Source organism: Dermacentor albipictus, chromosome 1, assembly GCF_038994185.2.
Source record: "Dermacentor albipictus isolate Rhodes 1998 colony chromosome 1, USDA_Dalb.pri_finalv2, whole genome shotgun sequence".
Taxonomy (NCBI): domain Eukaryota; kingdom Metazoa; phylum Arthropoda; class Arachnida; order Ixodida; family Ixodidae; genus Dermacentor; species Dermacentor albipictus.
The window spans coordinates 436,965,470-436,984,265 of record NC_091821.1 but is presented as its reverse complement, the minus strand read 5'-3'; the positions used below and the strand labels follow the sequence as shown (position 1 = coordinate 436,984,265).

The following is an 18,796-nucleotide window of genomic DNA, read 5'->3' as shown; positions in this document are numbered from 1 at the left end:
CATGGACCTAAACGTTGCTTTTGTGCCTGTGAGTCAAGCTCTGTGTGCGTGATCTCAGGCATGACCACCGATGATGACTACTGGTGTGAACATTTTGTGATGGCTTAGCACCTATTACCACACCAGCAAGTGGCAAATTTTAATCACATCTACATTACAGCTGACTAGGCTGCTAGACTTATAATCAGCACTGTTTTGCCATGAGTTAATAGTCAAAAGTGCACACAGTCGATGAATAAACAAGTCATATGCCATCACCAGGAGCTGGTGTCGCAATGTCAGAGTGATGACGCAGATCCAGTCCTGCCTTTCCTTGCTTCCATAAGTTTCATCTTCAATAAATGCGACACTCCAAATTTTTTAGAGTGCACTGGCCTCTGCCCTTCAAGAGCACCATATGGAGCAGCCAAAAATGTGTTTCGGAATAGTAAGATGGGCTTTCGGAGCAGATTTAGGCAAGCAATTGCAAAATATCATGCAGAGCTTTTACACTGCACAAGCCATATGAAAGCAATAAATAGCCACTTGTCCACAGCCTCAATCAAAGCATTAATAAAGAAACCACCTCTTCATCACCGTCCTCACTTTGGACTGTGATGAAACAGTGGTGTTCGACAATGTGCTTAAGAAGCACTTAGACGGTTTAGAAAGACACAGAAACACTTGGAATGGCTACCTGGAGACTTCAGAGCCATTTGAGAGCTTTCAGCACGATCTCGTCGCTATATATAGATTAAGACAGAGAGAGAGAAAGAGAGAAAACTTTATTGATCAAGCAACCCGTATGCGGAGGCCTGGTGGTGATGAAGGCATAGAATAAGGACACTAAGATAAGGATAATGACAAAGATAAAGATTATCTCCCCACCCATTAGAAAACAGAAGAAACAGCAGCATGATTCAGGCTTGGCTTGGTCCACTACGCTACCGATGCAGCTGCTGGCCCATGCCACGTTGCTCTCAGTGGTGCGAAGAAACAGTGCCTGAGGACTTATTTCTGTTTTCAAAAGCCCTGTGTGTCTTTCAGTGCAAGGTGGCCGCAGTTTTATCATATTTAGCTAAAATGTAGCGGAACGTAGCAGCGCCCACCTCTCAATGCAGTTTGGTGCAATTGATGCAACAGCAATTACTATTACTATCTATTACTTTAGCTCGACTCAATGCTCGCCTGAAATGTCCCTTCAATGCAGAGAACAGGATAGTTAATACACACCAATGGTGGAATGCAATCAGTCCTCTGCGGTTGTTGAGACGAAGAGTGTTGCAAGTGAGAGACAGGACCCCCGCATCAATGGTCAGCAACTGCCGCACCTCGTTGGTAGCGTGCACTTGAAAGGACGTGTACTTCTGCAGCTCCCAGGTATAGTAGGATGTCACATGACCCTTGGCAGGTAGAAAATGAAAAATGGCTTTGTCAAGAATGAATCACCTGTCAACAAGCACACGCAAGCACAATGGCTGTAGGGGTCCTTAATGTGTGCACTCTACAATCTTTGTGGGATGTGATTACATGTGAATCATCCCAAAATTAAAACACACAACTTCCCCTCTGCATTTGTTGGCTTTCAATGAATGTTGGCTGTTTTGGTACTACACACTGAATGAAACTACAAAGATTTGAGACTACTTGCAGATGCACGCAAGACAAAGACTGGCAACCTCACAAAAACTAACATGGTATGAATTACAAGATTACCTCAACTTTTTAATTTTTATGTCTGTGCTACTCTCATTTTTGAAGTTTGTTCCAATATCACCAAGGAGAAATCCACTTGATTTTTGATTGTTCAATTCATTGCTTGTTTGCTCGCTTGCTTTATTGATTGATTGATTGAATTCAGTGCGCCAGTACAACACAGGAGCTATGAGAGATGCTGTAATGGAGGGCTTCAGATTAATTTTGACCAACTACGGTTCTTTAATGTGAAGCCGGTACTCGGTACATATTTCACTGGTCTATGTAACTTTGAAGCCTTGACAGAAAGAAGAAAGCCTCTACTGACAACCTCTAAATGTGCTACGAAAAAGCAAGTTCCTAATTGACATTCAAACATGTTTCAGTCCTATCCTTATCAGAATGCGGCCACCATGGCTGGGAATCAAACCAGTAACCTTGCATTTGGAAGCAGTATGCCATAGTACCTCAGCGACTATGGAACATGAAGAGTCACATTTTTCAAGGTAGCAGTATTTTTTATTCACTTACCAGCATTTAACCATGCTCATCGACTCCTTTCATGGGCACACGAATGCTCATTCATTTTAATTCAGAGTCTATAGTCCATATATTTCATGGTTTCAAACAAAAATAGTGCCAGTCTCAGATGCCATACTACGCTTCAGCTAAACTCTATTGCCTTGGGATAGGTGTCGTGCATAACAAACATTATGGGCATCTGCACCAGGCATCAGGAAAAGGGCATGTTTCAACAGCACTCCAACGTGGAGCCTCCAAAATGAAAAACAAAACAAAAAACAAATCTAGAAACATGGGTCACAACGGTGCTGATGTGATGCAATCTCAACAATGCGATGGCAAAAGCATGCATTCTGTGCCACCAGGGGGAGCCACTCTGCACCCTGCACTGCATTCTTTCTCTTTACTGTACCTGGCCACACCTTCCTCTACCTGGCTGCCTGTGCTATACAGTTTCAGTAAAATAGTTTCAGAAGAGATTACTCGAGGAAAATGCGAATATGGAGCCCCCGAGAGTGGCTAACACAGCAGTTTGCAAATGTTTGGTAGTTCATGCTGTAAGGGCTGGATTCAGACCTCTTTCCCCTTTCTTATACAGTATAATCGCGTTAATTTGAACTCCAAGGCCACCGGAAATATATTCTAATAACACAGAGTTCAAACTAAGGAGAGCCGCTTAAAATATAGTGCCCAATAAATTGTGCAGTACAGTGCGTAAAACCAAAACCATCATTGAGCATGCATTGAGAGTATTTATCCTTTCATCCAGTATTTCATCCACTTTCATTTCCATTAGTTTATCATTTCATTTTTTCATTCATTTCATTTATTGATACTGTCAGCCCAACTTTGGGCTATTACAGGAGTGGTAGGTGACAATACAAGCAACAATATTTACAGGATAAGGAAAATAAAAGTACATTTTGGGGAATGCACTGATAGTAATATCATGGCAAATACAGCATGTAATACAATGCCAAGGTGATTACAGCATTAACATTTGGCCGAGTTATGGTATGTGTACACACGTGCTTTTGACATTTTCAAGAAAGTCACATATAGACGACGTCCTTATGATCGAGTCTGATCATAGACTCTATTGTTTTATTGCTCTCGGAAAGAAGCTATATTAAAACAATCATTGCGAGTAGTAAGAGGAGAGATATACATGCTGTGGCGATGACGAAAATAGTTACTAGAAGAGAACTGAAAATAGCCATCTTTATCAATTTTAACGTGGACATGTATAATAAGTAAAAGAAACTTCAAACGGTCATACTCAGTTCTAGACTCTAGAGAGGGAAGTTCAGCAAGTTCACATAACTTGGTAGGAGAGTGAGAACGACGATATTTGTTAAAAATGAATCGCGCAGCAAGCCACTGAATTTTATCCAGTTTAGACTGATTAGATGAAGTGTATGGGCCCCCACAAAATTTTTGCGTACTCCATAACCGGTCAAATCAAAGTTTTATACGCCAGGCATATTACTTCAGGGGTAGCATTATGCACATTTCTTCTAAGCGACCACAAGGCTTTCTGGGCCTTCGTAGATATGTAATCGTGTTCATTCCAATGCAAATCCGAGGTAAGCTTTAAGCCCAAGTATTTAAATGTTGATACTTATTTTAACGCGACACCTTCAATGGAATAAGCATAATCGATAATACTTCATTTTCTAGTGGTAGACGTGTAAACCGTTTTCTTTTTTACAGAGTTCAAAACCATTTCCCAGGTGTCACACCAATTTTTTACCTTTTGCAAATTTGAATTTAAATCGGTCTGATCGGCAGGCGATTCAATCCAGTTATACAGTATGCAATCATCTGCGAAGAGTCTGATGGGAACTGTAATGTCTTGTGGCATGTCATTGATAAATAATAAATATAGTAGGGGGCCCAATACACTTCCCTGGGGTACTCCAGACTCTACAGGCGAAAATGAAGACTGGTATCCCTCTTTATTTCATTTAATTTTTTCATTTCTTTATTTATTAAGCACAAGTAATTTCCCCTATGTTGTCCTTGGTGTCAGTGTTTGTTGGCTTCTTATAATATGAGTAAGTCCATACCTACCAATTCAATGAAGTTCATTGAAAAATTGAAAAAATTTTATTGTGTTACGCTGAGCTCAGCTTCTACAGATGCTGATTGATTAAATTATGGATTGATTTATTACATACTGCAGTCATGAAGTCTATACAAGGAGGAAAAAAATTAATTCAATAAAACAATGCACACAGCACTGAACATAAAAAAGTTCTAAAGTGCAAATACAGATGTCACCGAGTCATCAGTGCTAAATATACATTTTCATCAGGCAGAATTAACTGGTGTTTTAAAGGGGTAAGTAAAGAGGGGAATGTGGTATGTAATAGCAGATGAAATGGGCAAGACAACAAACATGAAATAGACAAACCAGGTGCTTCATGTTCCTTGCCCCATTCACTTAGCATTGTTAATATGCTCCACCATTCCAGTACACAACTATAGCAGCGTTCAGCAATAAGCAGAGGGAAAGGCCAGTACCCCCTGATTTCCCATCCAAAGTAGCTCCTCCTGGGTATCAAATGCCAGGGCAGAGACACCAAACTGGCTGCCACCATCCACAAGAATGTTCTGCAGAAAACTGTAGTCCTGGCCATGGGCCAAGGCACCTGGGAACTGCTCCAGGCCACTTTCCCCAACACCTGGATACTTGGGCACAGCATACTCCATCTGCAAAAGGTGCACTATGTCTTAAGGCATGTGTCAATGCTACTTTGTACTGGCACAGAACAACATTTCTCAGTGTAATCTATGGGCACCTGGGATCCTCAGAAGAGTTCAAAGTTACCCATGTGGGTCAGCATAATGTAGTGACTCCTTCCACTCAATTCTGTGCCACTCTTATCCACGATTCACTACTCACTGATCCCATCGTTGATAACATGGGCAGAGTGCCGCTTTGACCAGTGACGAAGCACAACAAGGAATGGCATTAGAATAAAATTGTTATGTACATTAGCCAGGCCTTGGACTAACTTCAGAGTCACACTAGTGATGAGAGTTGCTTATCAAAAGAGCATGCACGACGACTATTATAATGACATCATGTATGACGAAAAAAATAAACATACTGCAGGAGCACTAGACTGTTGCAACCCCTCATATTTGTCTTTCCTGCATGGCTGTCAGATTTCCTGGCATTCAACTTGCCTGCATAATCCACAAGGAGAAGTAGAGGTTGTAGTTTCCTGCTACGCCACACGTGGAGCATATCCCACAATGCATAGAGAAGAAAACATAGGGCGAGGCAGCATTACTAACTGCTTCTTCAATGCAAGAAAAAAAAAACAGGGGTGCCCCTGTTTCTATATGCGGAATTAACAGATGGTAGTGGAACCTCGCCTTCTGTTTTCGTTTTTTTACACACTTTTTCTGCGAGCCCTACTGTGCCCTAAAATATGTTATTTAGCAAGCACCAACCCACCCAACACGTCCTGCGAAGATTTCTGACAAGGCACATACCTTTATGAAGCTGGGTTCTCCCCTTCAATGCCAACACTAAACTGAAGAAAGCAAGGACGACTGATGTTGAAGCAGAAGTGCAATTTTGACAGCTTTTAATTAAACTGGATGTCACAATTCTTGTAATCAACAGGTAACCGAGATTTTTTGGACTACGACTAACATAAGAAGACACCAAAACATGATCTGGGCTGTTGGCAGGATATTACACTATATGTGTAAAATATAGGCCAGCATATTACATATTAAATAAAACATGCATTTATTTCTAATAGCTGTGTTGTGATGTCTGTTTTCCTGCGCATGCTTCTGTCCAATAATAAAAAAAAGAAAACTGTCTGTGGATGACTAGTGATCAAGTCAAAAGGCCCACTTCAGCTAATGACTTGTATAGGGGTATTACTCAGGCTCGCGCGTGCGCACCTGACCCTTCTCTGGATCGCACAGCGCCGGCGGAGCGGCAGTCGCTCCCTAGCACTGTCGCAGCAGCCCTAGCAGTCAGAGCTGTGACCCCTAACCCGCGGTTCGCAGTGAGTTGCGACCACGGCGGGTTCAGGCCAGTGGGGACAGGGTGAGTCTCGACCTAAGGTGTTTATTCACCTTAGAGTACAATGATTCCAACAGACAACAACAGCCACAACACATACAAATACAACACAACACAAAACCTCAGCGGCGGAGCATTCCGCACGTCTGGGGTGAAACAAACCGCACAATGTGGGAACCACAAAAGAGGCTGATAAGAGTTCAGCTCACCCAAGTGGATCCGCGCTCGGGCCCTGGGGCGGTGAGTCGCACACAAAGGCCGGGCGCCACAGGGGGACGGCGTGCGGCGGTCTCAGCGGCTGATTTGAGATGCGGCCTCTCGCAAGCTCTTCCGCCGTGAGACCAACGTGCATTGGGGGAATAGCGCTTCTTCCCCGAGCGGCGGAGAGGAGTCTCCCCGGTTCCAAGAAAGGGAAAGGAGGGAACGGGGTGCCTTGGCTGCAGCGTCGCGTCCAGGCGCGAAGAGCAGCGGGAGCGGCGAAGGTGCCCTCTCCCCGCTACCCTCCGCGAGCGAGCACGTGATTATCGCGTGATAACCGCATGGCCGCTCCGGAGATATCGGGATGCGCGTGCGATCCCCACACTTGTAAACACTGGTATGTGTAATAGAATAGATGCAAACTACATTTTGTTGCACAGATGGAGACATTATTTACAGGAGAGAAAGACAGGTCGGCCTTCAGCTGGTGCCCTCTAGCTTGCTACTCTTCGTTGGAAAAGAGTGATGGTGAGAAGGGAAGCAGGGGATGCATATGTATGTACATTACACCAGTGACCCTACTAAAGCTGTCTGGCTGGCCATGTAGCAAACAGGCACTCCACTAACGCTTTTACTATCTGCCTCAAAGTTGCACACTCAGGCCGTGGGTTGATAACAACATCCTCTCACAGTGGTTGCTTGCCTGCCAGTGGTTGCTGGCACTGGCTAGGAAACTACCTAACATTAGTCGTTCCGGTATATATAGTAAGCAATCACAAGTGCATTCCAGCATTTCAGGTATCTCATAGTGCTCACAGTCAGGGTCATTTGACTAGCTGATGAAACGTGCATAGTAGAGGGTGAAAGCAATGCCAAGGTGAATCAGAGTAGCAACAATGATTGGCTCTGTCTAATCATCAGGTGTATATAAAAATGGAGGACAATCTGGCCTCACTATCAGTGAGCTCATTGACAACTACGCCAGAGTGACCAGGCACCCATTGAAATGTGATGTTGCGCCCACTTCACTGGGTACTGCTATGAAGCTTTGCAGTTTCTAGCACCAGGATGTACCAAGGCTCTCTCTCTCCAATAAAAGCAATCTACCACTTGCAAAGCTGACTTAGAGTCACCGAACACCGCCCATTTCTGTGCTGCCTGAGCTATGATGAAATGGACAAGCCTCCCACATGAACACCACTTCTGCTGCAGATGCTGATATGTGGTCCAATCTAAATTGCTGAGTAATGCAATGTTGCAGAATAACAAATTCAGCCACTGTGGCTGCACAACATGAATTTTAAGGTGCCACTCACACTGAACCATCAAACGTACAAGACAGCCAGCAATGCTGCACGGCGTTCGACAGCTGGAACGTTCGATTAGCTGAAATGAGTAATTGTGTGCAGTGACAAGAAAAACTAATGTTGTAAATGAATGCATTAAAAGCAAAGGCAAGGTTGCAGTCATAGTAGTCACAAGAGAATGCGTGAAGTTGGCACAGCTCTGGAAACATAACGATATCAAAGCTACCCTGATAAAAGGGCAAGAATCTATTTACGGCACGACAGAATGGTTAATCCAGGAGGATCTGAAAGCGAAGGGGGAAAGGGCAAATGCAAGGGTAAAGTTATGGAAAGATGGGATAAAAGATGCAAAATGCCTTGATGTTTAACGTAATAAAAAATTCTGGGATTTTATGTGCCAAAACCACAATACGATTATTAGGCGCACTGTAGTGTGGGGGCGCCGCCGCAAGTAGGATTTCATCCTGCGCCCTCAGACTTAGCAGTCCATTGCCAAAGCCACTAGGCCACCGTGGCGGGTTCATGTACCTTATGACCTATTTACGCGACACTGCATGCTGGCCCAGCAGAATCTTGGTTTGAGCTAGTTGGGGGGTCATAATTCAAAGAAATTCCCCACGCGTTTTCCGTCCTGTCGTTGTGTTCTTTGTGCTCGTCTAGTTTAAGCCACGAAGTTTTTTGAATTATGCTAGCCCTGCTATGCCTGTTGTATAGCACGTCAACTTGTGTTAATGTAATTAGTATTCTGATACTTGATGCAATTTCCAGTGCCTATTTGTTTGTCTGTCTGTTGTTCTACGTCTCTTAAATGTTTTCCTGCCAACTTGGGCCCCACTCTAGTGGGTCAATGGTCTAATTGGCAGGACATTGGGCTGCCGTGTTGAGGGAACCGGGTTCGAAACCAACCGTCGGACCCGGTTGGGTTGATGGGTATCTGACATCGGATATTTACTGCTCTTCAAATAACCTCTTTCGTGCCAAGTTGAGGTGCCACTCTTCAATAAACTTTGTTCATGTTAACTTGGGTCACAAGGCGTGAGCCACTCTGTATGTTGCCATTCTTCAATCCTGTTTGATGCCAACGTGGGTCACTGTGTAGGTGCCATTGTACACATGAAACTTTTCATTTCCCCTTACTCTTTCCCCAGTGCAGGGTAGCAAACCATAATCTTTTTCCATTAACCTCCTTGCCTTTCCCACCCCATTTCTCTCTCTCTGCAACTCTTTGATGACAAAACATTAATCTGAAGGTGAGGCTGTGAAATATTGTTTTCTAAATTTATTTACTGTCTTTAACCTAGTACTGTCGTGAGCTGGTCTGAACCTCAGGAGCTGAACCTGAACCAAACTGAACAGAACTGAAAACTATGAAGTCCGAACCTGAAACCAAACCGTAAACCTTTTCGTGCAACACTCAGGACATCGTGGTGTTGACAGTAAAAGGCCTGGACCGCTCTAACATTTTTTCTGCTGTAATATAAGTCATGCATTTTCTTCTCCACCAACCATAACTGCAGTTAATTCTGTCAGTTGAAATCAAAGTAGAGGTATGAAAACAATAACATCGTAGCTGTCATATTTCTTGTGCCTGTGCATATTATAAATGTGCCCACATATGCCTCTAGCAAATAGATTGTATTGTTAAGGGGTTAAAACTGCCAAAACACAGAGGCAGAATTGTCATTTGCAGCCAATATGAACTTTTCCAGCTGGGAAGATTACACTGCAAAGTTTTGAGCAGTGCTTCTAGTGAATATTCAAGTTAAAAGCATGATACACCTGCTGCCCTCAATAGCTCACAGCCGCTCTACAAACTGTGCTTAGTTCATACCATGGATGAAGCTGCCACAATAAACACGGAAGCCTGCATAAGAGACACAATATTTTTCCTGCATTCCAACCAGCTACCCTGTAACACAGCGGCCAATTTTCTCCATCTCACGCCGTCAATTGTGTTTGTTACAATGTGTTTGTCAGGAAAATTTTAAAAAAGGCCCTAGAAAAGAAGCAGAGTTATCGGTTTCGTCTCCACACTATTTGTTTTTCTGTATTGTGCTGTGCAAACAAAATGCATTCCATTTCTAAATATTTTTGCAAATTCCTATTGCCACATTGTTTCAGCGATTTTGTCACTGGAAGATATACACACACCCTACCTTCCATTTTGCAGGCAACAGATTACGGTGTCAACCAATGAAGGAAAAGCAAGAGCAGTGAGAGCCAAAATATGAGTACCGCAGCACAACAGCCAAAAGAAGTTCGATGCACAACACTGTCTTCCAGCGCCCTCGTGGCAGCTGTCACATTCGCACTGGCGAGTTGGGTTGCCGTGGCCACCCTCTCGATGTTATCTTCCTGTTCCAGAATGTGGCCTGTGAGAACCCTCTGCAGGCAGGCAATGTCGATCACCTGCGACTCGATGTGACGCACGATTTCTCGCGGGCAGTTTAGCCGGTCGATGAGGATCTTGCTCTCCTCCTCGAACTGCAAACGCTCTTCGTACGTTAAACTCAAATCCAGCTGTGCCGTCGAATCTCGTGGACTCTCGCTCTCCTCCGACGCCTGGAACCAGCTGCCCACGGTCACCATCTTGGAGGCTACGCTCGACAAGCGGTGCAGCTGTCGCAGGCCCTTGAGCAACGGTGCCGGTACAAAACCCGACGAGCCGCTGGCGTTGCTCTGACCCAGGCGGCGGTACGGCGAGCTCAGCCTGCTCCACCGATGCCGGTCGCACACGCGCTTGACGTAAACGGCCTTCATCTCGGCGTAGATGTGGCACGTCGCCGACAGGTAATCCAGAAGCAGCGATCGTATGCTACTGCGATGCTCGCATACCTGAAGACTTCGCAGGCCGTCACCACTTTGCTGGGAGGACAAGGCGTCAATCGCTGCTCGCACGTTCCGAGCGAACTGCTCCACCATTTGGTCCGTGCGCCTGCGCTCCCAGTCCACCGTGACGCAGCGTGACTCCGGCGACAGCGCGCAGAGAAGATAATCGCGACGGCGGGATAAGAGGAAGTCCTTCATCGTCGTGATGCTGCTCAGGATTTTGTAAGCCTGGGACGACCGCTTTACAGGAGCGCCAGTGAGAGTACTTTCGCTGCTGCAGTCTTTGCCGCGTTGTAGCACTAAGAGTCCGCAAATTTCCTTGAAAAGTTTTGTCCTGTCCATGACCGATGGAATCTAGCTTGCTAAAATTTGGAGCGCCCGTACGAGCGACTGTTTTTGTTTTTCTCGCTTCGAAGAACATGCGCTAGCCAGCAAGTCACAAAAGCACTCTGGAAGTTGGAACTTAGTCTGAGTTTGCGAACTGTATTAATGTCAGGAACAATTTTAAAAATTCGCAGACGCATTTTAAAGCAATATCGCAGCATTTGATTGCCAGAAAAGAAAGGCAGTTTCGGTTTAACGACAGCGACCGAAAGCTTTCTGACGACATGACAGGAAGGCATACAGAACAAGATAAGAAACTTTAAGACTTACTAGCGTTTAAGCACGCTTCACAGTATATGGAATTTACCGTGATTAAGTAATTACATCGCTTAGCGACGATACTCACATTGTGGCAGCTCTGGCTGTTGTTTAGAAGGGAGCCATTTTGAATATAGCGCCGCCTGGCGCTCAGAAACTTGAAATGGCTTGGAACGTATGAAAGGTATTTTGTCATCATATCAAATTTGGAAACAAAATCCCAGGTTCAAGTATATATATAAATATTTGTCATTATTCAGTAAAACCTTTAATGCTAGTGAGGAAATTGTCAACTGCAAAATTTCGCTTTCGTCAACAGGCAGTAGTAGCTAACGGATGATTTGCAACATCCTCAGGCTAGGCATGCATGAGACATTTGAAGTTTTGAGCCGACATACGGGCATAATCTCTGAGGGCACACACACACTCGCACACACACTAACGCATGTTAATAACCACCCTCCTCCTCGTCCGTCAGTACCGTCAGTATTTGATAGTGCCCTTTGTTCTTGTAAACAAAAGCGCACTGGAGACACACGCACTTGCACGGCCACGAAACTGCCGTACTTTCTGCTGAAGTATATTGAATAGATGAAGCATATCTGTTGTGCAACCAACTCACGTACTTAAAACAGCGATTAGGCGGCTATGACAATTATGTACACCGCATGTAGCCGGTTAGTACATGACCGGGGTTGTTGGAGAAGTATGGGAGAGGCCTTTGCCCTGCAGTGGGCGTAACCAGGCTGATGATGATGATGATGATGATGATGTAGCCAGTTGGTATACGCCATAGAGTTTCTCACTATAACACCGGTAATGTAGTTTCTCACTACACGGTAATGTAGTGAGAAACTCTATGGTATACGCCTAGGCAGACACCCATTTGTGCAAAGTAGTAGTGCAGCGCGGGTCTATCCACAGAGGTAATTTCAGATGCCGGCACGGTGACACTGCAGAGCGCATGACCATGCGATGCGAGGTATTCAACGCCAATATCTCGTCTCCGAAAAGCGGACGCAGTGCGTAGAAAAGTTTGACAGCAACAGTAAACTATATGTGGTATAACGTTCGGTGAAGTTTCGCGTTAGCCTACTGTATCTGCGCGAGAGCTAGCTGTTGCAGTGTACAGTACGTTACCTCCAACAGAGAGCGTGCTGTTCAGCGTATTAATTTGAAAGCGACAGTAATTAACGAGCTCGTTTGGAAGTTTAAAAAAAATGGGGTAACTTTTACTGCACATGGTGAGTATAGTGCATTATAGTTTTTCACGGCTAAATTCAGAGCGCGAACTATTGGGACACAAGCCAAGGCACAAGACAGGACACGGCGCTGGACAAAGACAGGACATAGCGCTGTGTCCTGTGTTTTCTTTTGCCTTTTAGCTTGTGTCCCAGTTGTTCGCATTCTGAATTTAGCTATGCTCGCATACGAACTAGCCCATTTTTCACTTCTGAGTAATTTTTAGGCCGTGGGGTGGGCCAATTGCTCGTGGACACGCATAAAAGCGGCGCAACATGATATTCCAAAGCTTAACATCTCCCAATTGCTTTCAAGAAAGCGTGTTGCTTCGGACTCTCCCGTCGTCCCAGCTTCGGGCCCCAAACTCAGTCGACAACCGATCGCTAAAGAAAAAAAAAAAAACGTTCGTTCCAGAATTAGCGCGCGCGTCTATGGTCCCAATTGTCGCCTCTCGCCATCCGTTGCTGGAGGCTCGTGCTTCCCAAGGGACCAATGTATAACAAGCTGCAGCCTCACCAGATGCATGCAGGGCTGATTTCTCTCGATTCCCCGTAACGATGCCGCAGGAACGCCGGCGTGCCAGTCCCGCAGCCTCATTACCATCCCTGCCGTGTCCCGCCGATTGTCCTCCTGTTACGACCGAACTAGAAACGGACGCATCACGAGTGGCGCCGCTACGATCTGTCACCGCGGTGTCGCGTTGCTCGTATCGCCGTGCAGAATGGTCTTCGGTGCCGGTGTTGTCGGCTCGCCATTACCCGTAGGGAACACGTTCCCCGCCCTTGCTGGTGAAACAGCGCATACACTGAGACGGACACGGCGAAGATACACAAGAATACACGACACTCGCTGCTGTATTCTTGTGTGTCTTCGCCGTGTCCGTGTCGGTGCGCTGCTTCACCAGCAAGGTATTGTGATTGATCACCAACTAGCCCAACTTTCCGCATTACTGAACGTTCTCCGGCGTTATAATGAGGAAGGGCGCGGCCTCCACAGAGTCCATGCAGGTGGCCGGAGTGCCGTGCCTCTTCCTCCCGCCCTTCGCGCCACAAGTTTGATCTTGAATGCCTAAACGTCGTGCAGTAGCTGCCCGTGGGCTTCGACCCGCAACGGTGGATCCGACGCGTCGTCAGTCCGCCATGTGTGAGGCGCGTCAGCTGGGTTGCAATAAGCGCGGAGGCGGTCACCAGGCGGACGCCGCTTATTTAATGACCGAATCCAGTGAAGTCCAGACCAGCGGGACGTCAAGGCTGACACCGAGGATGTCGAGCGCCCCCGCCTCGGCGACATCTCTGTCGGCAGCCTTGGCACTGCTGTCGCTCAAGCTGCCATCACCGCATCGACGGCGCCTGCGATGCGCCGCCGATGCGGTGATGGCAGCTTGAGCGGAACTGGTCTGTATGCACAGCACTTACTGCATCTTCAAATTCAAGACTTCTGCTAACATTGTGTTCGAATTCGAGTGATTTCTCATGGTACCTCCGTACTTACGGCAAATATACTTCCTTTGGGTACCGGTACATCGTGGGTAGCACTTGAATGAAATGGCTAATTCACTCGCACGAGCATCGCTCAACGGCCCTTTCATAGCTGTTTTGCCGACATCGGCTTATGTAACCGCGCCTAGGCACAGCAATTTTTTATATCGCAAAATTCTGCAATATTCATGCTAACATCGTCTTCTGAATTCCACCATCTTCGTTTCTCATGGTATTATAATTGGGTTCCTTCAAGGCAATTCGAAGTTTCTTTTACAAAACTTGTCTTGTTGGTCTTGTTGTGTCTGTTTCACAACAGGTCTTGTTGTGAAACTTAATAAGAGGTACAAAATGAAGGTTGTACAGGTCTACGCCCCTACATCCAGTCATGATGACCAGGAAGTCGAAAGCCTCTATGAAGACGTGGAATCGGTGATGGGTAGAGTGAAAACTAAATACACTATACTAATGGGCGACTTCAATGCCAAGGTAGGCAAGAAGCAGGCTGGAGACAAGGCAGTGGGGGAATATGGCATAGGCACTAGGAATAGCAGGGGAGAGTTCTTAGTAGAGTTTGCGGAACAGAATAATATGCGGATAATGAATAACTTCTTCCGCAAGCGGGATAGCCGAAAGCGGACGTGGAGGAGCGCGAACGGCGAGACTAGAAATGAAATAGACTTCATACTCTGCGCTAACCCTGGCATCATACTAGATGTGGACGTGCTCGGCAAGGTGCGCTGCAGTGACCACATGATGGTAAGAACTCGAATTAGCCTAGACCTGAGGAGGGAACGGAAGAAACTGGTACATAAGAAGCCAATAAATGAGTTAGCGGTAAGAGGGAAACTAGAGGAATTCTGGATCAAGTTACAGAACAGGTATTCCGCTTTAACTCAGGAAGAGGACCTTAATGTTGAAGCAATGAACGACAATCTTGTGGGCATCATTAAGGAGTGTGCAATGGAAGTCCGTGGTAACTCCGTTAGGCAGGATACCAGTAAACTATCGCAGGAGACGAAAGATCTGATCAAGAAACGCCAATGTATGAAAGCCTCTAACCCTACAGCTAGAATAGAACTGGTAGAACTTTCGAAGTTAATCAACAAGCGTAAGACAGCTGACATAAGGAAGTATAACATGGATAGAATTGAACATGCTCTCAGGAACGGAGGAAGCCTAAGAACAGTGAAGAAGAAAGTAGGAATTGGCAAGAATCAGATGTATGCGTTAAGAGACAAAGCCGGCAATATCATTACTAATATTGATGATATAGTTCAAGTGGCTGAGGAGTTCTATAGAGACTTATACAGTACCAGTGGCGCCCACGACGATAATGGAAGAGAAAATTGTCTAGAGGAATTCGAAATACCACAGGTAACGCCGGAAGAAGTAAGAAAGCCTTGGGAGATATGCAAACGGGGAAGGCAGCTGGGGAGGATCAGGTAACAGCAGATTTGTTGAAGGATGGTGGTCAGATTGTTCTAGAGAAACTGGCCACCCTGTATACGCAATGCCTCATGACCTCGAGCGTACCGGAATCTTGGAAGAACGCTAACATAATCCTAATCCATAAGAAAGGGGACGCCAAAGACTTGAAAAATTATAGACCGATCAGCTTACTGTCCGTTGCCTACAAACTATTTACTAAGGTAATCGCAAATAGAATCAGGAACACCTTAGACTTCTGTCAAGCAAAGGACCAGGCAAGATTCCGTAAAGGCTACTCAACCATAGACCATATTCACACTATCAATCAGGTGATAGAGAAATGTGCGGAATATAACCAACCCTTATATATAGCTTTCATTGATTACGAGAAAGCGTTTGATTCTGTCGAAACCTCAGCAGTCATGGAGGCATTACGGAATCAGGGTGCAGACGAGCCGTATGTAAAAATACTAAAAAATATCTATAGCGGCTCCACAGCCACCGTAGTCCTCCATAAAGAAAGCAACAAAATCCCTATAAAGAAAGGCGTCAGGCAGGGAGATACGATCTCACAACGTGTTTACAGGAGGTATTCATAGACCTGGATTGGGAAGAATTGGGGATAAAGGTTAATGGAGAATACCGTAGTAACTTGCGATTCGCTTATGATATTGCCTTGCTTAGTAACTCTGGGGACCAACTGCAATGCATGCTCACTGACCTGGAGAGGCAAAGCAGAAGAGTGGGTCTAAAAATTAATCTGCAGAAAACTAAAGTAATCTTTAACAGTCTCGGAAGAGAACAGCAATTTACAATAGGTAGCGAAGCACTGGAAGTGGTAAGGGAATACATCTACTTAGGGCAGGTAGTGACCACGGATCCGGATCATGAGACTGAAATAACCAGAAGAATAAGAATGGGCTGGGGTGCGTTTGGCAGGCATTCTCAAATCATGAACAGCAGGTTGCCATTATCCCTCAAGAGAAAAGTGTATAATAGCTGTGTCTTACCAGTACTCACCTACGGGGCAGAAACCTGGAGGCTTACGAAAAGGGTTCTACTCAAATTGAGGACGATGCAACGAGCTATGGAAAGAAGAATGATAGGTGTAACGTTAAGGGATAAGAAAAGAGCAGATTGGGTGAGGGAGCGAACGCGAGTTAATGATATCTTAGTTGAAATCAAGAAAAAGAAATGGGCATGGGCAGGACATGTAATGAGGAGGAAAGATAACCGATGGTCATTAAGGGTTACGGACTGGATTCCAAGGGAAGGGAAGCGTAGCAGGGGGCGGCAGAAAGTTAGATGGGCGGATGAGATTAGGAAGTTTGGAGGAACGGCATGGCCACGATTAGCACATGACCAGGGTTGCTGGAGAAGTATAGGAGAGGCCTTTGCCCTGCAGTGGGCGTAACCAGGCTGATGATAATGATGATGATGATGATGAATTAGATGGTAGCTGGCCCATGCCGTCGTCCAACGTATCCATGATGAGGACGTTGTTGAGAGGAAGGCCTGGTTATCATGGAGAACGAGGAATATGGGTTTATTTACAGTATCTACATAAGGACGTTGCAGTTCATCAGTCTAGCATGACTGCGAGAGAAAGCACACCGAGCAGCCGCACAACAGCGGTTTATAAACATTCGGTCCTCCCTCGATCCCTAGGTGAGGGAAACGTTCGACCAGTCATCGTAGACGAGCCGCCTTTCTACGGGGGGGCTTACACACACACACTTCCGCACAGGTTCACGGTCCCAACCGAGGTCAGACGGTCTTCGGAGAACTCGGGGTTTAGGTCAGGAAAGGCGCATCTTATTCCCCTAGCTGACCCCTGCAGCGGGGCCGCCGGTTCTCCATTGCCTTGCGTCTTGAAAGGCGCGTGGGACGTTGCCGCCAAATACGTTCCCTCGGGAACTACCCCGCTCGCGGCAGACCAGGTCGGTGGTGGCGTGTTCAGTCACGAAGTCTGGTTCGTCGAACTCATCTCGAAAATACCGCGACGCAGAGTGGCGGACGCGGCGCATTGTCCGGCGCACACAGTAGACTTAGTGACGCCGTGTGTCTATAGGGGGTTGCGGTGGCTTTCAAAGAAAAGTCGACGCCGCTCTCGCACCTGGCTGGCAGAACTTGCATCTCAGCGGGCCGTTCCTAAAGGGACACTGAAACGATTTTGACGATTTTCTACAAACGTACCTGAGTCGTTAGAGTAGGTCCCTCTGATTATTAATTGACACATCTAAGTGCTCCGCGTAAAGCGTGTAATTTATTAAAAGGTTTTAAAAATGCGCATCGCTGCCGATCGTCCTGCGCATCGTTGTGCGCGGCCTGGAAGAAATCTGCTCTGCGTGGGAACAAGGTGGACGTAAACGTGGAACAAGGTGGACGTGAACAGAGCTTTCACTTGTAGCTCCTTAGGCGCTGGATCGATTCTCCATGCCACCGTGGAATCTGTTTTTACAGTGAAGCTGTATATGGCTAGTTTCCAGCGGGTCGATGTCCGCAGATTAAAAACCGTGGCAGATCCCGAAGGTAGTGCAATCCCGGGCCGATCCGTGGCGGAGGTGAAGGAGGCTTCAAGCAATCCGTCAACTTGCAAAAATAAGTTTAACATCTTGGGTCCAAATAGAACCCGTATCAGATATTACGCTGATAAGAACAGATACTATGCTTCGACTAGCGCCAGCCATGTCCACGTTAGCACCGCCCTCTTTTTGTCAGCGTTTCAAGCGCTTGAGCATCTCCTTTCCTTCCGCTCTCCCGCGGTGGCGGCCCCGTCGGAAGGTCACGCGAGTATAGTGAGTGAGTGAATAAACTTTATTGTAGGTCCGGCGAGGACGCGAACTCGTCGCGCACCCGGCTAATCCCACGTCGGGACCGGCAGGTCTAGCCCACCAGCCCGGTCGCGGGCACGCCGGACGGCCAGGATTTGCTTTTCTAGAGCGGGGCTACGCAAAAGCGAGTCCCACTCCTCCTTGATGAACTTGGGGTATGTCGACCCGCACTCCCAGAGCATGTGTGCTAGAGTGGAGGTCTGGCCGCAGGACGGGCAGGCGTCGTCGCGACACACGTCGGGGTAAGCCTCGTGGAGAGCGGACAGACGCGGATATGTGCTGGTCTGTAGGAGTCTATAAGCGAAATGGCTTGCGCCCTATTCAACCTGGGGTGAGGGGGTGGAAAGACCCTTCTGGACATGTAGAAATATTTAATAATCTCGTTGTGAGTAGCGGGAGCGTCCCTGTGACCGTAGAGAGAAGGGGAGTCAGTGCTCCTTATAGAGGAAGCGCGGTCGGTGAGGTCACGCGCAGCCTCGTGGGCAGACTCATTGAGGTTCAGGGGAGCACCCTCGACCGATCCTACGTGAGCGGGAAACCAGTGAATTGAATGGTTTGTGAGAGCATGTGGACTCGAGCCGCTGA

General features: G+C 46.5%; 2 protein-coding genes and 1 pseudogene across 7 annotated transcripts in view; all 3 read right to left on the bottom strand.

Moving 5' to 3' along the window:
• Nucleotides 1–11,397, bottom strand: part of PAN2 (PAN2-PAN3 deadenylation complex catalytic subunit PAN2) — an 82,249-nt gene extending 70,852 nt beyond the window's left edge. For 4 of the 6 annotated variants that reach the window (XR_010566148.2, XR_010566147.2, XR_010566151.2 and 1 more), the window contains exons 1-3: nt 11,315–11,397; nt 4,723–4,911; nt 1,213–1,382 (exon numbers count right to left, since the gene is read on the bottom strand). Coding sequence is in view for 3 of the 6 variants with exons in the window: in XM_065439626.2 (XP_065295698.1) it covers nt 1,213–1,382; nt 4,723–4,911 (359 nt within the window). In the remaining 3 variants the exon portion in view is untranslated. Of the gene's footprint in view, nt 1–1,212; nt 1,383–4,722; nt 4,912–9,911; nt 10,047–11,238; nt 11,257–11,314 lie in introns of those variants that run through there. The other 2 variants (XM_070532310.1, XM_065439633.1) reach the window with 2 other exon arrangements.
• On the bottom strand, nt 9,769–11,308 carry LOC135907890 (syntaxin-18-like). The gene has a single exon (XM_065439648.1). It carries the CDS (start codon nt 10,924–10,926, stop codon nt 9,934–9,936), a length of 993 nt encoding a protein of 330 aa, XP_065295720.1. The 5' UTR covers nt 10,927–11,308; the 3' UTR covers nt 9,769–9,933.
• Nucleotides 11,398–17,888: 6,491 nt separating the features above from the next.
• LOC135908799 (U2 spliceosomal RNA) lies at nt 17,889–18,067 on the bottom strand (annotated as a pseudogene).
• Nucleotides 18,068–18,796: the final 729 nt, after the last annotated feature.

Coding starts and splice junctions, on each gene's coding strand:
- LOC135907890 (XM_065439648.1), bottom strand. CDS start 10,926: ATGGACAGGACAAAACTTTTCAAGGAAATTTGCGGACTCTTAGTGCTA.